The sequence below is a fragment of the Telmatherina bonti genome (assembly GCF_933228915.1).
Source record: "Telmatherina bonti genome assembly, chromosome: 16".
Lineage (NCBI taxonomy): Eukaryota > Metazoa > Chordata > Actinopteri > Atheriniformes > Telmatherinidae > Telmatherina > Telmatherina bonti.
The window spans coordinates 35,633,887-35,658,621 of NC_136614.1; the positions used below are offsets into that span (position 1 = coordinate 35,633,887).

At 43.3% G+C, this 24,735-nt stretch overlaps 2 protein-coding genes across 2 annotated transcripts in view; both read left to right on the plus strand.

Annotated features, from left to right (window-relative positions):
• Positions 1-16,960, plus strand: part of znf292b (zinc finger protein 292b) — a gene marked incomplete at its 5' end in the record, with an annotated part of 29,242 nt that extends 12,282 nt beyond the window's left edge. The window contains 4 exons of the mRNA XM_079255435.1: positions 521-723; positions 4,083-4,219; positions 9,309-9,450; positions 9,644-16,960. Coding sequence (XP_079111561.1) covers positions 521-723; positions 4,083-4,219; positions 9,309-9,450; positions 9,644-16,246 — 7,085 coding nt within the window. The 3' untranslated portion in view covers positions 16,247-16,960. The remainder of the gene's footprint in view (positions 1-520; positions 724-4,082; positions 4,220-9,308; positions 9,451-9,643) is intronic.
• Positions 16,961-19,639: 2,679 nt separating this feature from the next.
• LOC306767262 (THAP domain-containing protein 2-like) lies at positions 19,640-22,155 on the plus strand (the record flags this gene model as incomplete). The annotated part of the gene is given in 8 exon segments (XM_079255183.1): positions 19,640-19,719; positions 20,891-21,080; positions 21,248-21,292; positions 21,583-21,615; positions 21,619-21,714; positions 21,717-21,789; positions 21,981-22,040; positions 22,145-22,155. Coding segments are annotated over 8 exon segments (588 nt in total).
• Between the last annotated feature and the right edge of the window lie 2,580 nt (positions 22,156-24,735).

Here is a 24,735-nt window from a genome sequence, read left to right on the forward strand (position 1 = left end):
AATTATTAATTTTTACTTTAATTTAAACTCAACATCGTTTTGGTCACGTTTGAAACCAAAATGAAGTCACTCTAAAGCTCTGCCCTGCAAGCTGAGTTAAATCATACTGTAAACCTGCACATTATAGTCTGACCAGACAGTGTAGAAATATCCGATGCAGAAGCTGGACCAGTCCGTGACGCTCAAGTTCAGAGTTATTTGGTTGTTTTTTTTGTGTAGAAAGAAAGCAAATAGAAACCTTTATTTACAAAGGTTGTTAACATGTTGAGCTTGACTGGCCTGGTGTCGGCTGCCAGGTAGTTGGACGCTTTCTTATTAAAGTACAAAACTGAGATAAAAAATATACGGAATCATGTTTGTGACAAAATTAATCATTCTCAGTCATCTGCTTGAGAAATGACTGATGCATTTTCAGCAACTGCGACATTTCCTCGCCTGAATTCTGCACTTTTATGTGGAAAAGTGACAGAGAAAGATCCAAAAAGGATGAAACATAACTGTACGGTGCTTGTTGTTTCAGTTGAGGAGTTTCTAGAGCAGGAAGGGGTGATCCTGCTGCAGATGAGAGTGAAACAGCTGATGAAGGACAAGGACTTGAGGAAGGCTGCACTTCTGGCGAAGGCCTGCTCTGATTGTTCTGTCTTCCAAGGCAAAGGAGCTTTCAAGCAGATGTATCTGGTCTGCCTCTGTGCGACTTCAGAACAGAATCAGCTTATGGATGAGGTGAGTAAGATGTGTTTTAATTCAGTTATGCAGTTATGAGTGTAACCAGAAGTTATTGAAGACTTGCGCTGCCATTTGGTGTCAGAAAAGCTGTTGTTCTTCCATTGAAATGTTTACATCTACATGATGTATAGTAGAAAAAAAAGTAAAAACAGCAATATGTATAACTGCAAGTATTTTTTGGTTCCTCCTAATCCCTAATAGCTAGAGGACGTCTGTAACACAAGTCAAACTGAAGCTCAGGTCTCAGGCCATTGAAGGCAAGGCAAAAATATCGCATGCGGTTTGTCTGTGCAGAGAGGAGAATATAAAACTAGAAAGTTTCTAGACATCCATCAAAAGAAGTGTTGGTGGCGCCGCTACAGCTATCCCACTTACATGTAGTGTATTATAAATGCACCATCTGACAGCCAAGCAGCTGCTGTATAACTGCCTGGTTTATTAATGACTGGAGATCTGCAAACATGTAGACACCGACTGTGTGAGAGAGGGAGAATAAGAAAACGAGTGTGTTGATGTGCACTTCTATATGTAGATACTGAATAACATCACTAATGGAGAATATAATGAGATTGTTTAGGAAATTCAGATTTTTCTGGCACGTATTACAATTTTACATTTTACAATTCATAATTTTCTTCAAATTAAGCTTTAATATAATATCCACAAAGTACAATGACATTTACAATATGTCCTTCAGAGCTTGAAAAGCTGTTATTCTACTGCAGAGGTGATGCAAGTCTGAACTGAAGAACTTAAAGAGCCATTGTCGACTAGATTAACTAAAAATAAGTAGTGCTGAGTCCTTTATTGTGTTACGCTAATGTTGAATAAAATGGGGAAAAAATAAACTATGGCAAAGAAGTAATAAATACAAAAACAAAATTCAACAATTTCACGTCATCGGCTGTGCAGCATGGGTCATCTCCGACATGTTGGTATCTGCGGTAACTTCCACCAGATTTAGTGATCCTTCTGTAATCATTGTTTGTTGTGGTGAGAATTATCAGGCGCTCTCATGAAAGAAAAGAGACCTGGAGTAACTTTTCACTGCTTTCCTACTTGAACGAAGACAAGGTCGCCACATACCAAACCTAAAGATAATAACCTGATAATATACCTGTGTGCAAAATGTTTACTCCACTGTAATATCTGAATTATACTTTGTGTTACTCATCTGAAGTTTAAGACAAGAACCTCAACAGAGTAGTTTTTATAATTAGGACACTTTAAACGTTCAGATTTTTTACCATTTTGTTTGTTTCCCTCACTTTGTTGTTACTGCTTTATATATAAACAAGAACTGCAAGCGTTCCGAGCCCAGAAGCAGCATCGTCTGCTTGATGCATGTGACCCTCCGTCCAGTCGCAGGCAGGGGTCATGACCTTTTCAGCCAGAAGCTGAGGACCAAGAGGCCATGTTGAGGGATTTCTCAGTGTAAAACATTACTAAAATTGTGTTTTAAGACACACAAAAGCTGTTTATATAGCTACATTGTACACACAAAAAAATAACAAAAAACTATCCATATTCTGTTTAAACGTAACCCTCCCTTCCTGACAGATCCTTTACAGATCAACGCCGTCAGTTTCTGGCTGATTTTTATATTTCATGACTCCTAATCAGTGGCTTCAGAAAGAGAGAATTCCCGGCACCGTGTCTGGCATGCTGGGAATTATGTTGAAATGTCTCCTTGCAATATTAGAGAAATTATAAATAAATGTGCTTTTTTTGCAACTTGTAGCTTAAAAATGTAAATATTCATTAAAAATCCGGAGTGTGTGTAAAATTCATGTCAATATCGGACATGTGTTTAAAGTTCTGTGGATTTTTGGGTGGTGCATCTGAGATTTTGCTATGAAAAAAATGGTTAAACATATTCTGCATTTTATGACTAAATGTAAAACAGTTCCAGCACACGGATACTTTGATGACTCCTGACCACAGTTCACACGCTTTACAAGAACGACCGGAGCATGTTTGGTGCAAACTGTGTAATCCGGTGAAAAGATACGCGCATGTTGAGCTCTTTTTTATACTTCAGACAAAGTAGAGTGCACAACATCCATGGAGACTGCAAGTTGCACTGAAGCAAATGTCTGCTTGATTCAAGGAATATATCTTCCATAGAACTTGGAAAATTTCTTTATAAAGTATATTGGAAGATGGAAATCTGGGAATGAATCAGAACTGATTTACTGAGTTTAAGGTTATATAAGGCACTGGTTTCCTGAATCAGGAATTATCTCTTCCAGTCCCATCTGGGGTGACATTTTTAAGTGACAGGTTTCTCCTGAAACATAAGATATATATATTTATCTTTTTCCTTATTGCTAGAACACCGGTGTCCCACACAAAGGAAGCGAGCATCAGAGCACTGAAACACCCCGCCTGCAAACAAACGTAAACCCAACTCTAGTTTCATGAGGAGAGAAATAACCTGCATGTTTAGCCACAATAAAACAAAAACAAAATGGAACTGCTTAAAAAAAGAAAACTTGTGTTAATTAAGCAACAAAATAAAACAACCCCTCATGTTCAGTTCATTTACAAAACTAAAGGAAATGGAAAGAAACATGACGGTCCAGTTCGGTTCAGTCAAAACAAAGAAAGTCTGCTCAAACCTTGGAAAAATACTGCAAAACAAGAAAACAGATAGACGGAAACAGAAATAAATCCTTTTTATTTCAGTTGCCGGTCCAAAACTGTGGAATGAGCTTCCCCTCCACATTAGACAAGCCTCCTCACTGTCCATTTTTAAAACTCATATTAAAACCCATTTATGTTCCTTGGCTTTTAGCCCAACGTAAGACAGCTTCTGGTCAGTGTGCTATAGTTTTTTATTATTGGTTTTGCTCACTATTTATTTAGTTTGTTTTGTTTTAATTATGTATTTTTGTATGACCTGTTGTTGTGGTTTTTTTTTGCCTTTTAACTGTTTAATTCTGTTTTTATTTTGACCGATTGTGTACAGCACTTTGCTCCGACTCTGGTTGTTTTAAAGGGCTTTATAAATAAAGTTGAGTTGAGTTGGATGCGTTTACAATACCAGTTTCCCACCAGTGCATCGCCAGAATCCAGAAGGAATCACGGTTTAAACCCAGACTGAGGGTCCCGACTTGGATGGTGAAATCCTGCTGAACAAAAACCCGATCACTGTTTTGTTTTTTCATAGTAAAATATCTTGCTTCTCCCCTTTACAGACTGGCATCCAATCAGACTGTTAAATTCTCAGCTTTTGCTTCTACCTAAGCCCTGTCAGCTACACAGGCCAACTCAGTTGTATTGATTTTAATACCAGGTTGTTTGTGTAAATAAATAGTGAGTAGTAGTTATGTTAACGGCATCTATCTGTACAGCTTTTAACGGAGGACTGCCGCGATGCGTTGGAGATGATCTGCAACCTGGAGTCAGATGGTGATGACAACGCAGCTTTCAGTTTATGCTCCGCTTTCCTGACCCGTCAGTTTCTCCAGGGAGACACTTACTGTGCTTGGTAAGAAAACATTAAACCTTATTAACGTGACTTTGGGAGCGCAGTGTGATGCGCTTCACCAAGATGTGAACACTTTCTGCACTCTGATGTGGCTGCACACTGCGTTAAGACCAGAAAGCTAAAGGGAGGGGAAACTACTGTCCTTTTTAACCACTGTTGGTGCCAGCTTCGACGTGCCACAGTAAAGGAAAGGGTCTGCGTCCCTTTTATCTACAGCAAGTTCAGCAGTATCTCTGATAACATTTCATATCAAACCCGCTGCATACTGATGCCACGGCTTTGTTGTGGCTCGGCGACGAACACTGTATACTAACACATTCATGGCTGTCTATGGAGACTTTGGCTGTCTATGGATAACTTATAAATGTGTTACTTTTTATTTGACATACTCAGGTCAAGCTAATGTCAAATTCAGATTTTTAATCACACTGCGTTTTGTTGCTCCTCTGCAGTCAGAGCAGCAGGTCTGCTGCAGAACCAGAGTCAAGTTTCCTCTGATTGATTCGTCCTGGTTTACTGGCAGATATTAATGTCTATTAATTAAGAGTGTGGATGAAATAATTGAACATTAGGAGTACTGTAACATGTTGTAGACTCAGAGAGACGCTGAAGCATGGCACTTAGGTCTGTTCAGGGTATTTTCTGTTTCTTTGTGACTGTTTTAAAAGCAAATGTATTTTTCCAGATCTTAATAGAGCTTGAGTTTAGAATATTATTGTCTGCATCTATTATTGACTTAAATCATCCACTAAATGGTCAGACTGTAACTATATGCTTTGTTCCTGATCCGATTAGATTTTTTAGGGGGCCAATTTGATTTAAATTGCGATTCTTACAATTCTTCAATATTGATTTTTGTATATTAAAAACAAAAAGAAATGTATAAAACTTTTTTTTTTTTTTGCTCTGCATTTTTCTTGATTTCAATTAGAAAAAAAAAAACCACAGTAGCCAGACCATCATTCTGCTGCAATAATGCCCAAGACGACAAGTAAAAGGATCAATAAAACCAATAAAAAGGACCAAAATTTTATGTTGGATTATCTTTATCTATTTGAAAAAAGAAATTAGCAAAAAAATAGATTTTAAAATTGTGAAGCATTTTTGACGCTCAAAACGCTGTAAACTCGCCACTGGTCTCTAAACTGTCACTTTTGTGTTCAATGCCCAAAACGCTTTTGCCCCTTGTCTGGAGCGAGCGGCAAACGCGGTGGAAAAGAGAGGGGAGAAAGGCGGAGCTTTCCTTCCGGTCAGTTTGAATGATGGTGGATGCAGTAGAGAGAGAGCGGCATGGCTTTATTTAATGAATAAAAACTACACCAGAGGTGTTTTTACACCCCCCCAGTCTGCTCCCCAGTCTTGAGGCCATTAAAAAAGAATTTCCCCCAGACTGGGAAACACTAGTTTAACCTGACTCCTAGTAATGCCTGTGGTGACCAGACCTCTCTCCATCCTCCAGTTCAGCCAGCTGTACCATAGCTACCTCAGGCTTTCTCCGATCAATAACTGGTCAATGGAGCATTAACACCTCACCGCAATCACAGCAAGGTAGACCGCAAGCTACAGTCGCAGCAAGGTAGACCGCAAGCTACAGTCGCAGCAAGGTAGACCGCAAGCTACAGTCGCAGCAAGGTAGACCGCAAGCTACAGTCGCAGCAAGGTAGACCGCAAGCTACAGTCGCAGCAAGGTTGACCGCAAGCTACAGTCGCAGCGAGGTAGGCCGCAAGCTACAGTCGCAGCGAGGTAGGCCGCAAGCTACAGTCGCAGCGAGGTTGACCGCAAGCTACAGTCGCAGCAAGGTAGACCGCAAGCTACAGTCGCAGCAAGGTTGACCGCAAGCTACAGTCGCAGCAAGGTAGACCGCAAGCTACAGTCGCAGCAAGGTAGACCGCAAGCTACAGTCGCAGCAAGGTAGACCGCAAGCTACAGTCGCAGCAAGGTAGACCGCAAGCTACAGTCGCAGCGAGGTTGACCGCAAGCTGCAGTCGCAGCAAGGTAGACCGCAAGCTACAGTCGCAGCAAGGTTGACCGCAAGCTACAGTCGCAGCGAGGTAGGCCGCAAGCTACAGTCGCAGCGAGGTTGACCGCAAGCTACAGTCGCAGCAAGGTAGACCGCAAGCTACAGTCGCAGCAAGGTAGACCGCAAGCTACAGTCGCAGCAAGGTAGACCGCAAGCTACAGTCGCAGCAAGGTAGACCGCAAGCTACAGTCGCAGCGAGGTAGGCCGCAAGCTACAGTCGCAGCAAGGTTGATCGCAAGCTGCAGTCGCAGCGAGGTAGACCGCAAGCTACAGTCGCAGCGAGGTAGGCCGCAAGCTACAGTCGCAGCGAGGTAGGCCGCAAGCTACAGTCGCAGCAAGGTAGACCGCAAGCTACAGTCGCAGCAAGGTAGACCGCAAGCTACAGTCGCAGCAAGGTAGACCGCAAGCTACAGTCGCAGCAAGGTAGACCGCAAGCTACAGTCGCAGCAAGGTAGACCGCAAGCTACAGTCGCAGCAAGGTAGACCGCAAGCTACAGTCGCAGCAAGGTAGACCGCAAGCTACAGTCGCAGCAAGGTAGACCGCAAGCTACAGTCGCAGCAAGGTAGACCGCAAGCTACAGTCGCAGCAAGGTTGACCGCAAGCTACAGTCGCAGCAAGGTTGACCGCAAGCTACAGTCGCAGCAAGGTTGACCGCAAGCTACAGTCGCAGCAAGGTTGACCGCAAGCTACAGTCGCAGCAAGGTTGACCGCAAGCTACAGTCGCAGCAAGGTAGACCGCAAGCTACAGTCGCAGCAAGGTAGACCGCAAGCTACAGTCGCAGCAAGGTAGACCGCAAGCTACAGTCGCTGCAAGGTTGACCGCAAGCTACAGTCGCAGCAAGGTTGACCGCAAGCTGCAGTCGCAGCAAGGTTGACCGCAAGCTGCAGTCGCAGCAAGGTTGACCGCAAGCTGCAGTCGCAGCAAGGTTGACCGCAAGCTACAGTCGCAGCAAGGTTGACCGCAAGCTACAGTCGCAGCAAGGTTGACCGCAAGCTACAGTCGCAGCAAGGTTGACCGCAAGCTACAGTCGCAGCGAGGTAGGCCGCAAGCTACAGTCGCAGCGAGGTAGGCCGCAAGCTACAGTCGCAGCGAGGTAGACCGCAAGCTACAGTCGCAGCAAGGTAGACCGCAAGCTACAGTCGCAGCAAGGTAGACCGCAAGCTACAGTCGCAGCAAGGTAGACCGCAAGCTACAGTCGCAGCAAGGTAGACCGCAAGCTACAGTCGCAGCAAGGTAGACCGCAAGCTACAGTCGCAGCAAGGTAGACCGCAAGCTACAGTCGCAGCAAGGTAGACCGCAAGCTACAGTCGCAGCAAGGTAGACCGCAAGCTACAGTCGCAGCAAGGTTGACCGCAAGCTACAGTCGCAGCAAGGTAGACCGCAAGCTACAGTCGCAGCAAGGTAGACCGCAAGCTACAGTCGCAGCAAGGTAGACCGCAAGCTACAGTCGCAGCAAGGTAGACCGCAAGCTACAGTCGCAGCAAGGTAGACCGCAAGCTACAGTCGCAGCAAGGTAGACCGCAAGCTACAGTCGCAGCAAGGTTGACCGCAAGCTACAGTCGCAGCAAGGTTGACCGCAAGCTACAGTCGCAGCAAGGTTGACCGCAAGCTACAGTCGCAGCAAGGTTGACCGCAAGCTACAGTCGCAGCAAGGTTGACCGCAAGCTACAGTCGCAGCAAGGTAGACCGCAAGCTACAGTCGCAGCAAGGTAGACCGCAAGCTACAGTCGCAGCAAGGTAGACCGCAAGCTACAGTCGCTGCAAGGTTGACCGCAAGCTACAGTCGCAGCAAGGTTGACCGCAAGCTGCAGTCGCAGCAAGGTTGACCGCAAGCTGCAGTCGCAGCAAGGTTGACCGCAAGCTGCAGTCGCAGCAAGGTTGACCGCAAGCTACAGTCGCAGCAAGGTTGACCGCAAGCTACAGTCGCAGCAAGGTTGACCGCAAGCTACAGTCGCAGCAAGGTTGACCGCAAGCTACAGTCGCAGCAAGGTAGACCGCAAGCTACAGTCGCAGCAAGGTAGACCGCAAGCTACAGTCGCAGCAAGGTAGACCGCAAGCTACAGTCGCAGCAAGGTAGACCGCAAGCTACAGTCGCAGCAAGGTAGACCGCAAGCTACAGTCGCAGCAAGGTAGACCGCAAGCTACAGTCACAATGGTTGGTTGGTTTAGAAGCGATGTTTCATTGATCAGTTATTGATCCAGAAAACCCAAATTTGTGATTATCTTTCTGACTTTACTGGTTATAAACGACGTAATTGGCTTGCGAGTGAGAGAGCGGCAGACGAGAAGCATCAGAGCGACTGGAGGAAAAGGGTGTGGTTAAGTTTAAAGGTAAATGTTGCTACTGGTTACTAGAAGTGGGAAAATTTAATCGAGAAATTGAATATTGGGATTTTTTGCTTCATAGTTTTAAAATCAATTTTTGTTTTTGTTTTGAATTTTTTTCCCCAAATAAAAATAATTTATTATAAAGTTTTTGTCATTTTTATTGTTTTTATTGATCTTTTAACTTGTCTTCTTGGACATTAAAGCAGCAGAATGAGGGTCTGGCTGCTGTGTTGTTTTTCCTCATTGAAATCAAGAAAAATGACGAGCAAAAAAAGTTTTGTACATCTTTTTTTTGTTTTTGATTACAAAAATGAGCAATATCAAAGAATTGTGAGAATCGCCATTTAAACCGAATCGTCACCCAAAAAATCTGAATCGAATCGGGACAAAAGCATCATCACAGCCTTACTGGTTACAGTTATCGTGGCTACTGGGACCATATTCAAAACATTGAGGCTGAGGCTTCAGGAAAATTGAGGCAAAAAACAATAAGCTTCATAGTGTGGCTGATGACTGACGTGCACGTTCAACACACATAAATCTGGGTCGGTACCAACTTTATTTATTTTTTTTTTTTTTTTTTTTAGAAGAACACTGGGCATCAAGGGGTTACAAGAAATAACTATTTCCTAGATTGGAGGGCCTGATATGTGAGAAGGATCTTTGAAGTACAAGCAGAAAATGTGTGTATTTTATGTACCAGTGCTTTTTCTCTAAAGTGTTCTTTCTTTAAAATAGGGAGCTAACTCTGTTATGGAGCAAACTCCTGAAGCGACTGGAGCCGTCAGACCAGGCTTTCATTGACAGATGCTGTCAAATGTCTCGCCTGGCCAAGTCTGTGTACCATGTCCTGTTCCTCATTAAGGTCATCCAGTCAGAGGTCAGTAGTCACCAGAAAAGAAATGTGAAATGTTGGAAAACCTCAACATGGCTTACCATCATGTAAAGTCTGAATGATAAAATACTATTTTTTTACAGTTTATGTCTGTAGTATGTAGACGTGAAAGAGTTTCAGGATAAGTTTGACTGTTGCAGAGTTAAATGACTGCTCCCTTTCTTTTTTTTAATCATAGATTGACCAAGTTGGCCTGCCAGTATGTATCGAAATGTGCATAAAGGCTCTACAGACTAAATCAGATGATGAAAAAACAAAGTCCACTGTATATAAAACCATTTCCTGTTTGCTTCCCACTGACCTGGAAGTGAAGCGAGCCTGTCAGCTTACAGAGTTCCTCCTGGAGCCCACAGTCGATGCATACTATGCTGTGGAGACTCTCTTCAATGAACCAGATCAGAAACTGGAGGAGGTGAATATGCATATTCCCAACTCACTACGTTGTGAGCTACTTTTAGTATTGAAAACCCAGTGGCCCTTTGACCCAGAATTCTGGGATTGGAAAACACTAAAACGTCATTGCCTGGAGCTAATGGGTGAAGAGGCATCAATAGTCTCATCTATTGACTCACTGAATGACACTGAGAACCCAGAGGAAGACGACATGAATCTAAAGGATTTAAATGATATCCCAGACCACATCATCAGCGGCACATATGAACTTCAAAATATCACAGACAGGAAACAGAAAAACAGAGAAATGAAGAAGCTGAGGGAAAAAGGTTTTATATCTGCCCGCTTCAGAAACTGGCAGGCCTATATGCAGTATTGTGTGCTCTGTGACAAAGAGTTTCTTGGGCACAGGATTGTACGTCATGCGCAGACTCATGTAATCCGTGGAAAATATACGTGCCCAATATGTGCTCAGACCTTCACCTCAAAAGACGCTTTGATTCCCCATGTAACGTCACATGTTAAGCAATCTTGTGAGGAAAGGCTGGCAGCAATGAAAACAAACAAAAATCTGGCCAGTCCTAAAATGACTGCCTCTGCCATCGCAGCTTTGAAAATCACACAGAAAACACAAAATAATCTTCATAAAAATGTCAATTCTTTGAGGCATAATCAAAATGGTCATGCTAAAGTGATCAGAGGAGGCTCCGAGATTTGTGAGGAGAACATGTGCCCTGTTGGAACATGCAGAAGGAGCTTCAAGTTCTTCAAAAACCTTATCGCACATGTTAAAGCTCACGGAGACGACGAGGAAGCGAAGACTTTCCTTGAAATGAGAAGCAAAAAGGTTGTTTGTCAGTACTGTCGCCGCCACTTTGTTAGTGTCACCCATCTTAATGATCATTTACAAGTCCACTGTGGAGCAAAGCCTTACATCTGTATACAGCTAAACTGCAAGGCCAGTTTTCTGTCAAACACTGAACTCCTAATACACAAGAAAACACACACTATTTTCAAGGCTAGATGCATGTTTCCAAACTGTGGAAAGGTTTTCAATGCTGCCTTCAAGCTGTACGACCACGAGGCGCAGCACTATAAAACTTTCACCTGTAAAACTGTGGACTGTGGGAAGGTGTTCCACTCACAACAGCAGCTGGATTTGCACCAGGAAAAACATGCTGCCTTAATGGAGGAAAGTCGATCTTCTGAACAGCTTCCGACTTCTAAACAGCCTTTACAAAAATCACAACCTGGTATGTCGCTGATTGAACAAATACTTTCCGATAAATCTCTGCTTAAACAAGAGCCTTCCCAAGAAAACGTAAACAGGGACAGTGCTTGTAATCCAAATCGTGGAAAGATCCCATTGTCTGACAGTTTGCTGAAATCTAAGCAACAGCCTGTTGTAATGTTGGGACATTGCCGAGTGAAAACTGATCTTAAAAGTTCAGCTTTTTCAACCAGCCAAGTGGGCTGCGTCAATAGTTCTGTCATTAAAACTGTACATTCCCCCTCACATGAACCAAACAGACAGAGCGATCACTTTGGAGATTATAAGATATCTCACAATCCTCCTGTGCCTCCATTTGAAGCCGGTGTTTTACAAAGCCAGCCAAAAATGTTCCCCAGTACGAATGCTAATGCAGTTCATTACATGGCTGACTGTGACTTACCATTGGCATCACAAAAAGGGCAAATGTCCAGTAATAACTTGCTACCAGTAGCGCTGTCACAGAGTTCTAGTGAACTGGCTATGTCGCAACCACTCCCACCAACCATTAACCCACAGCAACTAACTGAAAACAAACCAGCAAGTCCTGTAGCTGCCTCAAATAGTACAGGACCTCCTCCAGGACAAAGGGAGAGATTTCACTGTGCGTTTGCAACCTGCACAAGACACTACAGCTCCTACAGAAGTGTTGTCAAGCACATGAAGACAGTCCACCTAGATTTCTACGAGCAGTGGAACGTTGCTCGGACTAAAATCAAAACGACCTATGTTGCGGAACAGAGTACATCCTTTGTAGGGCATTTTAATTCAGTCTCCCCACATCAGAACCAACAGGCCCATGGCGTACCAGTTCATGAAGTTCAGAGGCAGAACGTTATCCAATCACCTCCTTACCTTAACAGGGAGACCAGCTCAAACTGTGCTACCCAACAACCACTTTCCCCACTTACCCACAGCCAAAACGGTGCATTGCTCATGGGAAATGTTTTGAACCCGATTGTTCTCTCTCAGTTAGGCACTGACAGAAATCCAGCAGCTACACCATCCCAGTTTACTGGCAGTCACAACTGGCCCACTGTTGATGGGAGCAAACAAAATCATAACTCTGAAGTTTTTCCGTCTAATCTGCAAGTGAGGCCACCAGTCAATTCTAGTAGTTGTGCTTCTCCTCCAGCTGTTTCATCTTGCTCTATGATGGGGTCAGTGATGAACAGACCAGAATCATTACAGTCTCACCTAATGAAAAGTAGGTCACAGTCCATTATTGCTTCAAACATGAACCATACAGCAGAAATACCCCAACAGGCTAAAGCTCTTACACCATGTGCGCCACAGATGCAGAATAGTTTTGGCTCTGCTTCAACAACTTCAGAAAAAATCAAGGCAATGGAAAGTCATGAACAATCCAGTTACTCCTCTCTGGACAGAACAAACTACAGAACTGAAAACAACCAACCGCAAAATGGCCCCGACATCTCTGAAAACAATCCTGGAAACCAGAAACAACCTCGAAAAAACAAAAGAGTCAAATGTCCAGCAATTGTTAGGGATGGCAAATTTTTTTGTCGGAGGTGTTTCAGACAATTTGACAGTCCCAGATCCCTTGGGGGCCATTTGTCCAAGCGCACAATTTGCAAACCATATCAAGAATCTGAGCTGAATGCAGACTTACCGAGGTCATTTCTGGGTCTTCTCAACTCAGAGAAAGTTGTTAGCACCTCCCAGTCACAGCTCTCTTACAACAGTGCTGTATATCAGAAGCCCAGCTACCCACAAGATAACTTGCCCGCATATGGGAATGGTCAGTCAAACGAGGACATCCTCAAGCAAATTATGGCCGAATCAAATATGTCTGATCTTTTTGTGCATGCATCTGTTCCCCAGCCATTGTTTCAAAGCTCCTGTGCTCCCTATGGGGGTATTGAGCGCTTACATGGCTCAGTTATACAACACACAGAAAATATTCAGCTGAATCACGAAAATATTCCATACAGTACATCCCATTATTCTCAGCCAAGTATGGATGCATGTCCTGGAAGTAAATTCCCTGACCTGCTTCTTTCACAGATACTCACAGATAACCCTTCTATTCCTACCCCAGATAGTGCTCCCACAAACACAACTCCTGGCAAACTTATCAGTGACGGACATTGCTCTGAAATGGCAGTTCTAACTCCTAATGTAGAGTCAAACTCGATATTAGTGCAACCGAACAGGCAGCTTAGTGAGGCAAGTTGCAAGGGAATTGAGACAGAAAGGAAGACTGTGGAAAAGGATATTAAAAAGCGTTTGCGTGAGCAGATTTTGGCGGGTGACTTTCAGCGCAGAAGCATGTGTCATACAGACAACAGTGATGCTAAAGCCAATCTCGCATCTTTGGCCCAAGTGTATAGTCCTCCCAGCGATTCAGAATCTAATAGATTGTGTCATGGTACAAACAACAATTCATTTGTACATGGTCAAGGTTCAATGATTACCCCAGGATCCTCTGCTGACATCAAAAAAGTATTAAACACACAAAGCTTTACTTGTTTCAGAGAGACATCCACAGTGCAGCAGAAGGTACCAAGCCCGACAGGTATTTTGGCAAGTGATCCAGATCCCGAACCCTCAGAGTTATCGCACAGCAAGCAACAATGCATGACAGAAATTCAGTGTGCGTTTGAGAGGCTAAATTTAGTTGAAGTAATGTCTGATCAGAAGTCGGCTTCAATGAAACAGAATATGGCGCATACGAGCGCCTGGACTCCCCCTTTAAAAGAGAAATCCACTAGTTTAGTTTCACCTACCTTCGTCAAACCTTTTGCTTGTGAGAACTGTACATTTAGTTCCATATCCTGTGAAGCACTTTGGAGACACCTCTCAAAAGTGCACTGCTACACACTCGAGATGGTTAACGCAGTCAAAAAGAGGTATGGCCAGTATGCCCCTTTTAAGTGTCAGAAATGCGGCAAAGCGTTTACTCGAAACTCAAACCTTCGCACTCACTACGTGTCATTACACAAACTATCGGCTGAAGAAATTTCACAGCTAGATATAAAACGCAAACTGGCTAATGCTGCTGGATCTCCTGGTATTCAGAAGTGGCCTTGTAGTGCAGGTGAAGCCCCAGTTAACTGCTCGCATGTTGCTAATACGAAGCATCCTAATACACTCCAAGATGCTGTAAAAAGTGAACCGTTTGTCCCTTGCATTAACACGGCTACACCTAACTATAAATCTCGAGATGACAGTCGCCCCTCAGTCCTTCATCCCTTGCACTATGTTCCCATGTACAACCAGGAAATGACCCCACCAGTGCGGGCTCAAACCTCTGCAGACTTTCTGTCAGTACAAGCAGGAATGACAGCACAACAGTGCTCACAAGAACAGCAAAGAAACTTGACTAGAGTGCACAATCAGCACTCTAGTCAGCTTTTCCCCAACGCTTCTCTCCCTGAAACCCAGGACTTGCACACAACACCTCACGCTCAAGGCCTGCTGACTCCCGAAAAAAGATCTTTTAGTAGAGAGGGTGCAGATAAGTCAAATATGGACATCACCATGAAAACGAGAGGGAAAAAGACTAAATCAGATGACCCCAATAGTCCCTACCGACCATATCGCTGCGTCCATCAAGGATGCATGGCTGCCTTTACCATCCAGCACAATCTAATCCTCCATTACAGATCAGTGCACCAGTCAGCTTTGTCAGCACTAGAGGTGAACAAAGAGCAAGACCACAGTGAAGGAATGGATGAAATGATTGATCCTGATGAAGAAGAGCCAGAAGCAGAGTTTCCTCAGGTTTCTGAATTCAGGTGCCAAGTTAAAGACTGCTGCTGTGTTTTCCAAGAAGTCCCAAACCTCTTCCAGCATTATTTCCAGCTACATGGATTCACTCTCGACAAGGTTGGCAGTCTCTTATCTGGCATCAAACTTGGTAGATTCGCTTGTGGTCACAAAGGATGTACAGAATCCTTCACTGCTTTAAGGAAGTATGTAGGTCATGTCAAAGAAGAGCATAAAGATCTAAACCTTACCAAACCAGAACATCTGAATGTTTCATTCAAGTGTGAAATTGAAGGCTGCGACCGTTCATACGCCACAAAGTCAAATCTGCTCAGACATGTCATGAAAAAGCATCAGGATCTCTACCAACATAAACTAAAAGATAAACAGGTTAAAGAGAATGGGATGAAACATAAGTCAAAGACTTTACATTACCAGATGACAAAGTCAAGTAACGGGAAAGAAAACATAGAGAGCAACAAAAAAGTCCTGAGAGCCCACACGAAGAGAGCGGGCAGGTCCAAGAATCACTGGGTTAAATATGGAAAGCCATCCTTAAAATCTAAACTTGAAGCCTCCGCAATGTGCACGAAGAAGTTCCCTCTGCAATATCCCTGCATGATCAAAGGGTGTGAGTTAGTTATGAAAACAGAGCGCAACATACTTAAACATTACATGGGCCATGGACTGTCTGAAAAGTACCTGGAACAGCACAGGAGTCACTTCATATTCTGCAGGAAGTTTGCCAGGCAGAAGTGTCACTCCATCAGGAGTGATGACTCCAAATCGGACAATACCTCGGACCAGTCGGATAGCGAAGGTACGCCCTCTGCTGCTGTACACACAGAGGATTTCGACAATTCCAAGCCTGTCCTGCGCAGGAGGATTGCACTATTTGACAGTAAATTATCAAACGATGACAGCTCGAATGGCTCTGTGGTGCTCAAAAGAAAACGAGGACGCCCACGAAAGTTCATTGAAAAAATAACAAAACGCAAGAAAATTTCGAACGTGCGAAAAACTGATATGATGTACAGCAAAGAGGACGAGTCGGAGTCCTCCTGCCATGCAGAGACCCAGGAGAAGACTGGGCAGAGCGCTCCTCTTGCCTCATTTAAACCAATGGGATTTGAAATGTCTTTCCTAAAATTCCTGGAGCAGTCGAACAAATCGGAACCCAACCGGATTGCCGTGACGGAAAGGACAAAGATTCACGCCGGCCTGAACACCAAAGACGCCTGTGTCAAGTTCAGCAACCGGCAGAACTTGACGTCACTTGGTCAACTAAAGATAAGCTTAGACTCTGCTTTTTCCGGCGTGTCTGGCCTCATGCTGAAGCAGCTGCAGGACATGCGTCCAATGGTAGTGTTAGAAAAATGTGATTAGCTGTTGGTTTTTTTCATTTGTTTTAGTCTTTTAGCAGGTTTTTCAGGACTTGAGGGAATAAAACCTGCTGCAGACTGGCTACCCACCCTCCCCTCTTTGAAGAAAGTTATACCTGTACAGTTTTTCCTTTTTATACAATAAAATTTAAAGCATGATTTGATTCACTTCTAATTAGATCTAACGCAGATGTTAAACTGGCATCAGCTGTGTCTTAATCATCCCTGTGGGACGTGGAGGCAAACGGACTAAGACTGAGTGTGTTGTGCGTAGCTTGTGAAGATGTTGGAAATGTGATTATGGTGTGTGTGTGTGTATATATATATATATATATATATATGAAATCATTCACTGCCACCAGCAGTCTTGTTATTAAATCGATTTTTGTTAAAGATAACACTTTAATTCAGGAATTCCTTTGGTTTAAAGTTTAGACATGTTACTTTAAAAGGTGGAAGGATTATTTACATGACAAAATGTTTTTAATTGTTCGGCATGTGAGCTTGTTGTATGCTCTGCAATCTTTTGTAAGTGATTTTGAATGTGTCCCAATTGTGTCACAATTTTTACTTAAAACTCACTGGTGGAAATCCAGTGTTTAACCTTCACTTGGTAGTCGCATACTGAATGCCAATAAATGACTAGTGCAGTGTTTTGGAAGTGCGCTTATTGGTGTCCAAAAGCACCTTAATATAGGTGTTCTTGTTCCGGTTCACATGTAGTATGGAAATTTGTGTTTGTGTGTTTGTGTGTGTGTGTGTGTGCGTGTGCGTGCGTGCGCATGTATGTTATGTATGTTATGCTACATGTATGTTATGCTAATCCCGGCTCCAGTTTCCCTGCAATGCACATGTCCAACTGTTAAATGTATCAATAAATTTTGCACAAGCTGCTGTTCTCTAACAAGGAGCTTAACGGCAAAAATCACAGCAGGTGTGTGATCCTTGAATTGACCAATAAATGTCCTGGTTCAATTAGAGCTGGTGTTTAAACAGTTGTCCTCATCATGCTGTTCACATTTTGACATCATGAGACCAAGACGACACCTAACAATGGAACAACAGTCCCTTGCCATTGCGATGCTTCAAACAGGACGTTCTCAGACAGAAGTGGCCACTGAGCTTGGAGTGTCACAGAGTGTCATCAGCAGGTTGCAACAGAGATATGGAGAGACTGGAAGAGTCACAGAAAGGCCTAGAAGTGGACGTCCTTTGGCCACATCCCGTGCTGATGACCGCTACATTGTGAACACTGCCCTGAGAAACCGGATGATGAATGCCACTCAACTCCAGGCACGTTTAAGAGAGGTGAGAGGCACCCAAGTGTCACGTCAGACCATTCCAAACCGTTTCCATCAGCGTGGTCTGCGTGCTAGACGACCTGCACGGGTACCTGACCACACCACCAGGCACAGGCATCATCGTCTCGCATGGGCCAGGGAGCATTTACGCTGGACGAGGAACCAGTGGGCCTCAGTGCTGTTCTCTGATGAAAGTCGATTCACACTGAGCAGAAATGATGGCCGGCAACCATGTTGGAGACGTCAGGGAGAGCGCTATGCATCAGCCACTGTTGTCACCAGGCCAGCTTTTGGTGGTGGCGGTGTTACAGTGTGGGCAGGGGTGTCCACTTGGTACAGAACTGCCCTACACTTTGTGAATGGTACAGTGACAAGCCCATACTACCTGAATAACATCATTAATCCAGTGATTGTGCCCCTACATGAACAGCACAGGCCTAATTTCATCTTCATGGACGACAATGCTCCTGCTCATCGAGGCCGCATCATCAGGGAACGGCTGTTGGAGACTGGTGTACCTCAAATGGAATGGCCTGCACTCTCTCCAGACCTGAATCCCATTGAAAACCTGTGGGATCAGCTGAGCCGTCGTGTAGAGGCTCGAAACCCTGCACCCCAGAACCTCAATGACCTGAGGGCTGCCCTTCAAGAAGAGTGGGATGCCATGCCTCAGCAGGCAATAAGTTGCCTTGTGAACAGCGTGAGACGTCGTTGTCAAGCTGTAATTGATGCTCAAGGGCACATGACCAGATATTGAGACGTTCACATTTCTTGTTGTGGTGTAACTACCATTGTTGTTACCTTTTGTGTTGAATGAATTTTTTGAGATGAGGAAATCAGTAGTGCATCCTTCTACTTGTCTTACTTTTATGATATATCACTGTAGCATGAACATATTGCATTTTCCATAAATTTCACCTGAAAGCCAAATATCCCTAACTTTTTGTGAGTAGTATATATATATATATATTATAGATATCTATATATTATACAGATATATATTATATATATAGATAGATATACATACATGCACACATATGAGTGTGTGTGTGATTGATTGATTGATTGATTATAGGCTGTTGAAGTTATCGCATTAATGATTAGTAACTCAAATTCCTTGTTGACCCACAAGTTTTATTTTTGTGTGCGTGTTTTATTTTGTTATGTTTGTCTTCAACCCACACAGCCTGTTTCAGGACATGATACCAAAATAGGGTTGTGGGTCTAAATCCTAAATGGACAGAATGGGTCTTTTACATGGTTTAAAGCTTCTCTGAACAAGACAAAGGTAGTTATTTTCCAATAACGCTGGAGAGTGAACCAGCGTCGCCGCCATATTGGACGGGTCGTCGCCATATTGGATGGGTCTCCGCTTTGGAGTCTTGCTGAAGAGTCAACGTAGTTTCTCCACATAACTGTTTTCTGTGGAACAACGCGTATATATTACACACAAAACACTTATATTTTATAAATAATGTTAACAGTGAATAATCTACTCAATGAAATGATAAATTTCACTCCTATGAGGTGTTAATAGAAAAATATTTTGATGCTTCACAGAGAGTTTTATATGGTAACTGAGTTTATTCCTGCTACTGTTTCTCTGGTGCAGAACATCCAGATGGATGCTTCTCTGTAACAGCCATAGACCGTATATGACAGCCAGCTCTCCAACTATTTCTGGTTACAGACTAGAAAAGCGGTCAAGAGAGCGCAAACCTCCGCCAAGCACAATGTTAGAGATTAATCAGTTCTTCCTTTTCACATTTCCAACAACTGCTGATAATTTCATGAAAATCTGTCCCTAACTTTTTAAGTTGTGTTGAACACAAACAGACCAACACCACCTCCTCCACTGATGTCCGGATGAAGGAGCCTGTCCATAAGGAGGCCGCCCTGCGGAGAAAACTCACTTTCTTTTCATTCTCTCTGTTTTTGTTCATGTTAACTTCTGAATTGTACAATTTTCATACAATACTTTTGTATTGTAAAAGTCAACTGTAGTGGAGACAGCATAGGTTGTAATAACTGTAGACATGAATAAAGAGTAGATCCGTAATGGCAGCTGGGGCGCAAGAAATGCGGTAGTAGTTACGATGCCTGAGCACTGTGAGGCGTGTTTTTGCTCTAATAGGTGGACTTTTGAGAGTAGGGAACGGGGGATTACTTTTCACAAGTAAGAATGAACATTTTTATTTGGTTGTATTTCATTCATTCATTAATTTTCTGAACCGCTTATTCCAATTCAGGGTCGTGGGGAAGCTGGAGCCTATCCCAGCCGGCTTTGGGCGACAGGCAGGGTACACCCTGGACAGCTCGCCAGTCCATCGCAGGGCCACACAGAGAGACGAACAACCACTCACACTCACTCCTAGGGGCAATTTAGAGTAACCAATTAACCTAACATGCATGTGTTTGGATGGTGGGAGGAAGCCAGAGAACCCAGAGAGAACCCACGCATACACGGGGAGAACATGCAAACTCCACACAGAAAGGCCACTGACCAAACCAGCCACTGACCAAACCAGCGACCTCCTTGCTGTGAGGCCACAGTGCTAACCACTGCGCCACCATGCAGCCCTGGTTGTATTTTATAAATATAAAATTATTGTTCTGTATTTATGTCCACCAGCGAAATCTTAGCCAGCTAACTACAGTGGGGCGGCTGTAGCTCAGGAGGAAGAGCAGTTGTCCTTCAACTGGAAAGTTGGGGGATTGATTCCAGGCTTCCCTAACAGGCCGAAGTGTCCTAGGGCAAGACGCTGAACCCCAAGCTGCCCCCCGATGTGCCTATCGGGGTATGAGTGTGTTGGATGAGTGTGTGCGTGAATGTGACAAGTAGTGTAAACCGCTTTGAGTGGTCTGCATGACTAGAAAAGCGCTAGAAGTACAAGTCCATTTACCATTTACAGTGCTGGTGTTTACTCGCCTATAAAGGCTAAATAAGACTTTATAAATAATATATTCCATAACGCACACTTAACGTTAGATTTACAACAACCCAAAAAGGCTACTGTAGAAATAAAATAAATATCACTGGTATAAGACATCTCTCATGTCTAAAACATTCCCCACCACAGAATGTCTGAGTGGAGAATAGTTTGCAAACAAACTTACTCACAATTTCAGCTTTGATTCATTATCAACAAAGAGCTTTTATTTATTTATTTATGTTTGTTAAAAAAAAAAAACAAAAACGGTTCTACGAAATTTAAAGGCAGAAGTAAACAGGAAAATATGAATAAAAATGGAAGATAAAAAAAGAATAAAATAGTGAGAAGAATGAAGAAAATAAGATTTACCTCCTTTGAGCAGACTCTCCCAAATCTCTTGTTTTGCTTTTGAAGGTTTCCCAAAACACCTGTGAGGATGAAGTGGGAAGAGTCCTTACGGAGGGAAGGCTTCACTGCCACAGACTCATCTGTACTTTGCAGTGAGCATTTTAAGCCGGATGATTTTGATAGAACCGGTCAGATTGTGAGACTCAGAGACGGTGTCATTCCACCCGTCTTCAGCTTCCCGGTTCACCTCCGGAGAGTAGGTCTACCATGAATAAGGCTATCAGCATTCATAAATGTAATCTAGATGTCATGTCTCAAAACTCAATTTCACGGACCACCAGGGGCCCCAGACCTCAACTGGGAACCGCTGTTGTACACTACATGCAGTATATTCTTTCCAGATATGATGCTTCTTCATTTTAGCCAGAAAAGAGCAGGGCTACATCTACCTCCAGAAGAGCTGAGTCTGTCTGTGTCCTTTCAGGATGCCCCAGTTTCAGCCTCACACCCACAACCTCAGCTTCATCATGTCAGGTTTTCTATTTTAAACATCAGATTGTAATGACCATGGACCAATTAAAATCTGACTTGTTTGCTGCCACTCATAAACAGACCCACAAATAAACCCATCCCCAGACACACACACACACACACAGTGCTGCTGCTATAACAAAGAATGTGGGCCACACTCTCGTGGTGTCCAAGGGAAATGTGTAAAGTGAAACCACTCAAACCATGTTCATCCCTCTGTGTACCAGGATCATGCCTTGCCTGCTTCTCCAACCTCTCTTTAGGCCAGACTCAATGAAGCCTCAGCCCAAGTGGAAAGCCTGGAACAAGAGAAGAATGCCATGGCCAGAGAAAAGAGGGCAAAGATCATGGTGCATGGTGGAGTATTTTGGGGGATTTGAGAGAAAATAAACTCATTAATGAAGAGCTCAATGAGAGGCTTGAATTCTACTCAAGTAAGACAAAATTAGAAATACATATACATCTTATTCTTACACTCTTCTTTAAAAACTCCTTAGTTATTATTTGAATGGGACTTATTAACTTTTGCTCTTAAAAATGTCAGATCTTCAGGTAGACTTTATGGCATGAGTACACAAAGGATAACAGGGAGTTTGCTCGCACACTCCATTTCCATGGTCCACAGGCATACAGATACCTCAGAGAGACAGCATTTTCCACTCCCACATCCACATACATTACAAAGGTATTTTTAACATTGTTAAATCCATTTTTGGAAATTACTGATACAAATATGTTAAATAACTACGCCTCAATTTTTTAAAGGTGGCCGTGTTCTGTGGATAACAGGCCTGGCCTGAACAAGATGATGCTGGATGGAGAGAAGATGCCAGGAAGACCAGGCTAGATATGCGTGTGTTGCTGTCATGTTGGATGCCATGGCCATCAGAAAACATGTGCAGTATAATCCACATACACAGTCAGTGTCTGGTTTTGTAGACCTGGGTGATGGGAGCAATGAGACTGATGTTGCTACTGAAGCTCTTGTGTTCATGGTGGTTGGCCTACAAGGACATTGGAAGGCTCCCATTGCATACTATCTGACAAAGTCTCTGTCACCAGACACGCAAAGGGTGTCACGCTTTGGAGGAGCTGCAAGCACGAGGCATTCCAGTGGTATGTGAAACAATGGATGGGCATGCCTCCACCGTCAGCATGTGCAACCAACTTGGGTGTGAGCTGAAGAGAAACCCACAAGAGCCCCTTCAAACCAGTTTCCCGCATCCAGTGACTGGTGAGAAAATATTTGTAATGATGGATGCATGCCACATGCTGAAGTTGGCACGTAACATGTTGCAGGTAAATGAAGACTGTTGTAGACCTATTTGAACAAGTTATGTCTCTGCTCCTCAAAGTTACATGTAAAAGTTGTCTGTTTATCTGCAGTTATGGCAGGATGTCATGATCAACATGTTGCTGTTTGTATTTGAGCAGTGACTGATTCTTACTCTGCAGGCATACAGTCCAGTTGCAACGACCGCTGGACAGATCAATTGGACGAACATCAATCATCTCAATTATGTGCTAAGAAAAAGATAGACTGCATGCTGCCAATAAAATTACAGACAAACATGTCTACTTTGAAAACCACAAGATGAGGGTGTCCCTGGCGGTACAAACACTGAGTCGCTCCGTGTCGGCGGCTCTCTGCACCATTAAAGCAGAACTATTCTGTGTATTTCAGGCTAATTTAGTTTTATTTCTGAGACCAGAAGGGCTGGGATTGATGGAGTTATTGTCACAAATGACTTTATTTACTTCAGACCGACCCTCTCCGTAGGCTGTCAGATCAGCCTGCGGGCAAAACGAGTGGATTGAGACTCTTCCGCATTAAGCCCCGCCTCCCGCCACTGCACTACATCGGGAGCGCGCACCGCACCTGCTTTCACCGTCATTGTAACGTCTCATAAACAGAAGGATTAGGCTCATATGAACTCAATAAAAAAAACAAACTACAATGTCAACACATAGCATCCAGCCCTACATGTTGGAACCTGAATCAGAGCCTGAAAACGAAGTGGAAAACAGCAACCCACAGCAACGAATGCAGCAGGATGTCTCTCTTTGGTAAACTCACCAGCCATCGTTGGAAATAACTTTATCCCACGTTTTCCACCCGCCTGATGTATTTGTACATGCCCTTGTTAACCAGTAGAAGGTAACCAATCACCGAACCTTATCCCCCGGGACGTCACAAAAAAAGTAGAAAAAAAACTCTCTAAAACGACACTTTTTTCGTCGCCATGGAAACCGAACGGAAAGCGTGCTGGAAATCAAACTCAAACTCAAACATGCGTTTAGGTGATAAAAAACAGTGCCGTTCACATGTCTGATGAGGATTCAACACTGTAGAAAGCTCAGAAAACTCCAAACACCAGAATAGCACCCCTTTAAGGATCTTGTTTAAAGGGGTGCTATTATAGTATTTGGAGTATTTGGATCTAAGGATCTCAGTTTAAAGACTGTGAGGCAACGGCAGAATTTATTGACATAATACAATTAGTGACAATAGAATCAAGTACATTTTTAAAAAGATAATTAATTAAATTCAGCAACTAAATATTGTCATAAACTGCATATTCTTCATTAATACAAAAGTTCATTGATAACCTTTACATTCCTTCACAAATTTTAGACTGTTAAAGCTCTGTGTGAAACTTGTTGTAGTACAAAGCAGACCAATGGAGAGAAGGAAGTCAGTAAGGTTTAGCAAGAAGTATTCCTTTCTCTGTATATTTTGAACAGATCAGTACTGATTTTAACTAATACCTAATGAAACTCTGTAATGATAGTTATTGTGATAGTAATAGTGATTTAGATGACACCATTTCTTTAAAGATCATTGACAGGCTGTTTGACACAATGAATGGACGCAATCCTCGTGCCAAAGGATTCAAAGCTCCCTTGGATGCTTTGAATTGGATGGAGAGGAAAGTATTTTTGCCAGGAACAGGGAGTACTTGCTCACTTTGATGACCAAAGATAGAACACCCCTTCACCGATCTAAAAGGTCTCTTCAAATAGTGCATGAAAGGTTCCTTACATGAGTTCAGCGTTCTGTCTGTTCCCTTTTGCTTCGAGTTCCTTAAGATGTTCTGGTTTCTGCATCACGTTCTTATGATGCTGCTGTTACAATGTTTTTTCCTTTAGTTTGTTCAGATTGTTTTGTATTCAGTCGCACACAAGTGTCGTATCAGTATGTATGTTAAAATGATGCTCTTTGGTTACCTCTGCGAAGTCGGTAAGGTTTTCAGTTCTCAGGTCAGGAATGACACAAGGAACAAGTGATTGCAAATGTTCAGTTTTGTTTCTGTTTGAATGGTCTTGTATTCAGTGTGTTTCAGGTCCAAGGTACTTCTAATTGTATTACACATCATGTA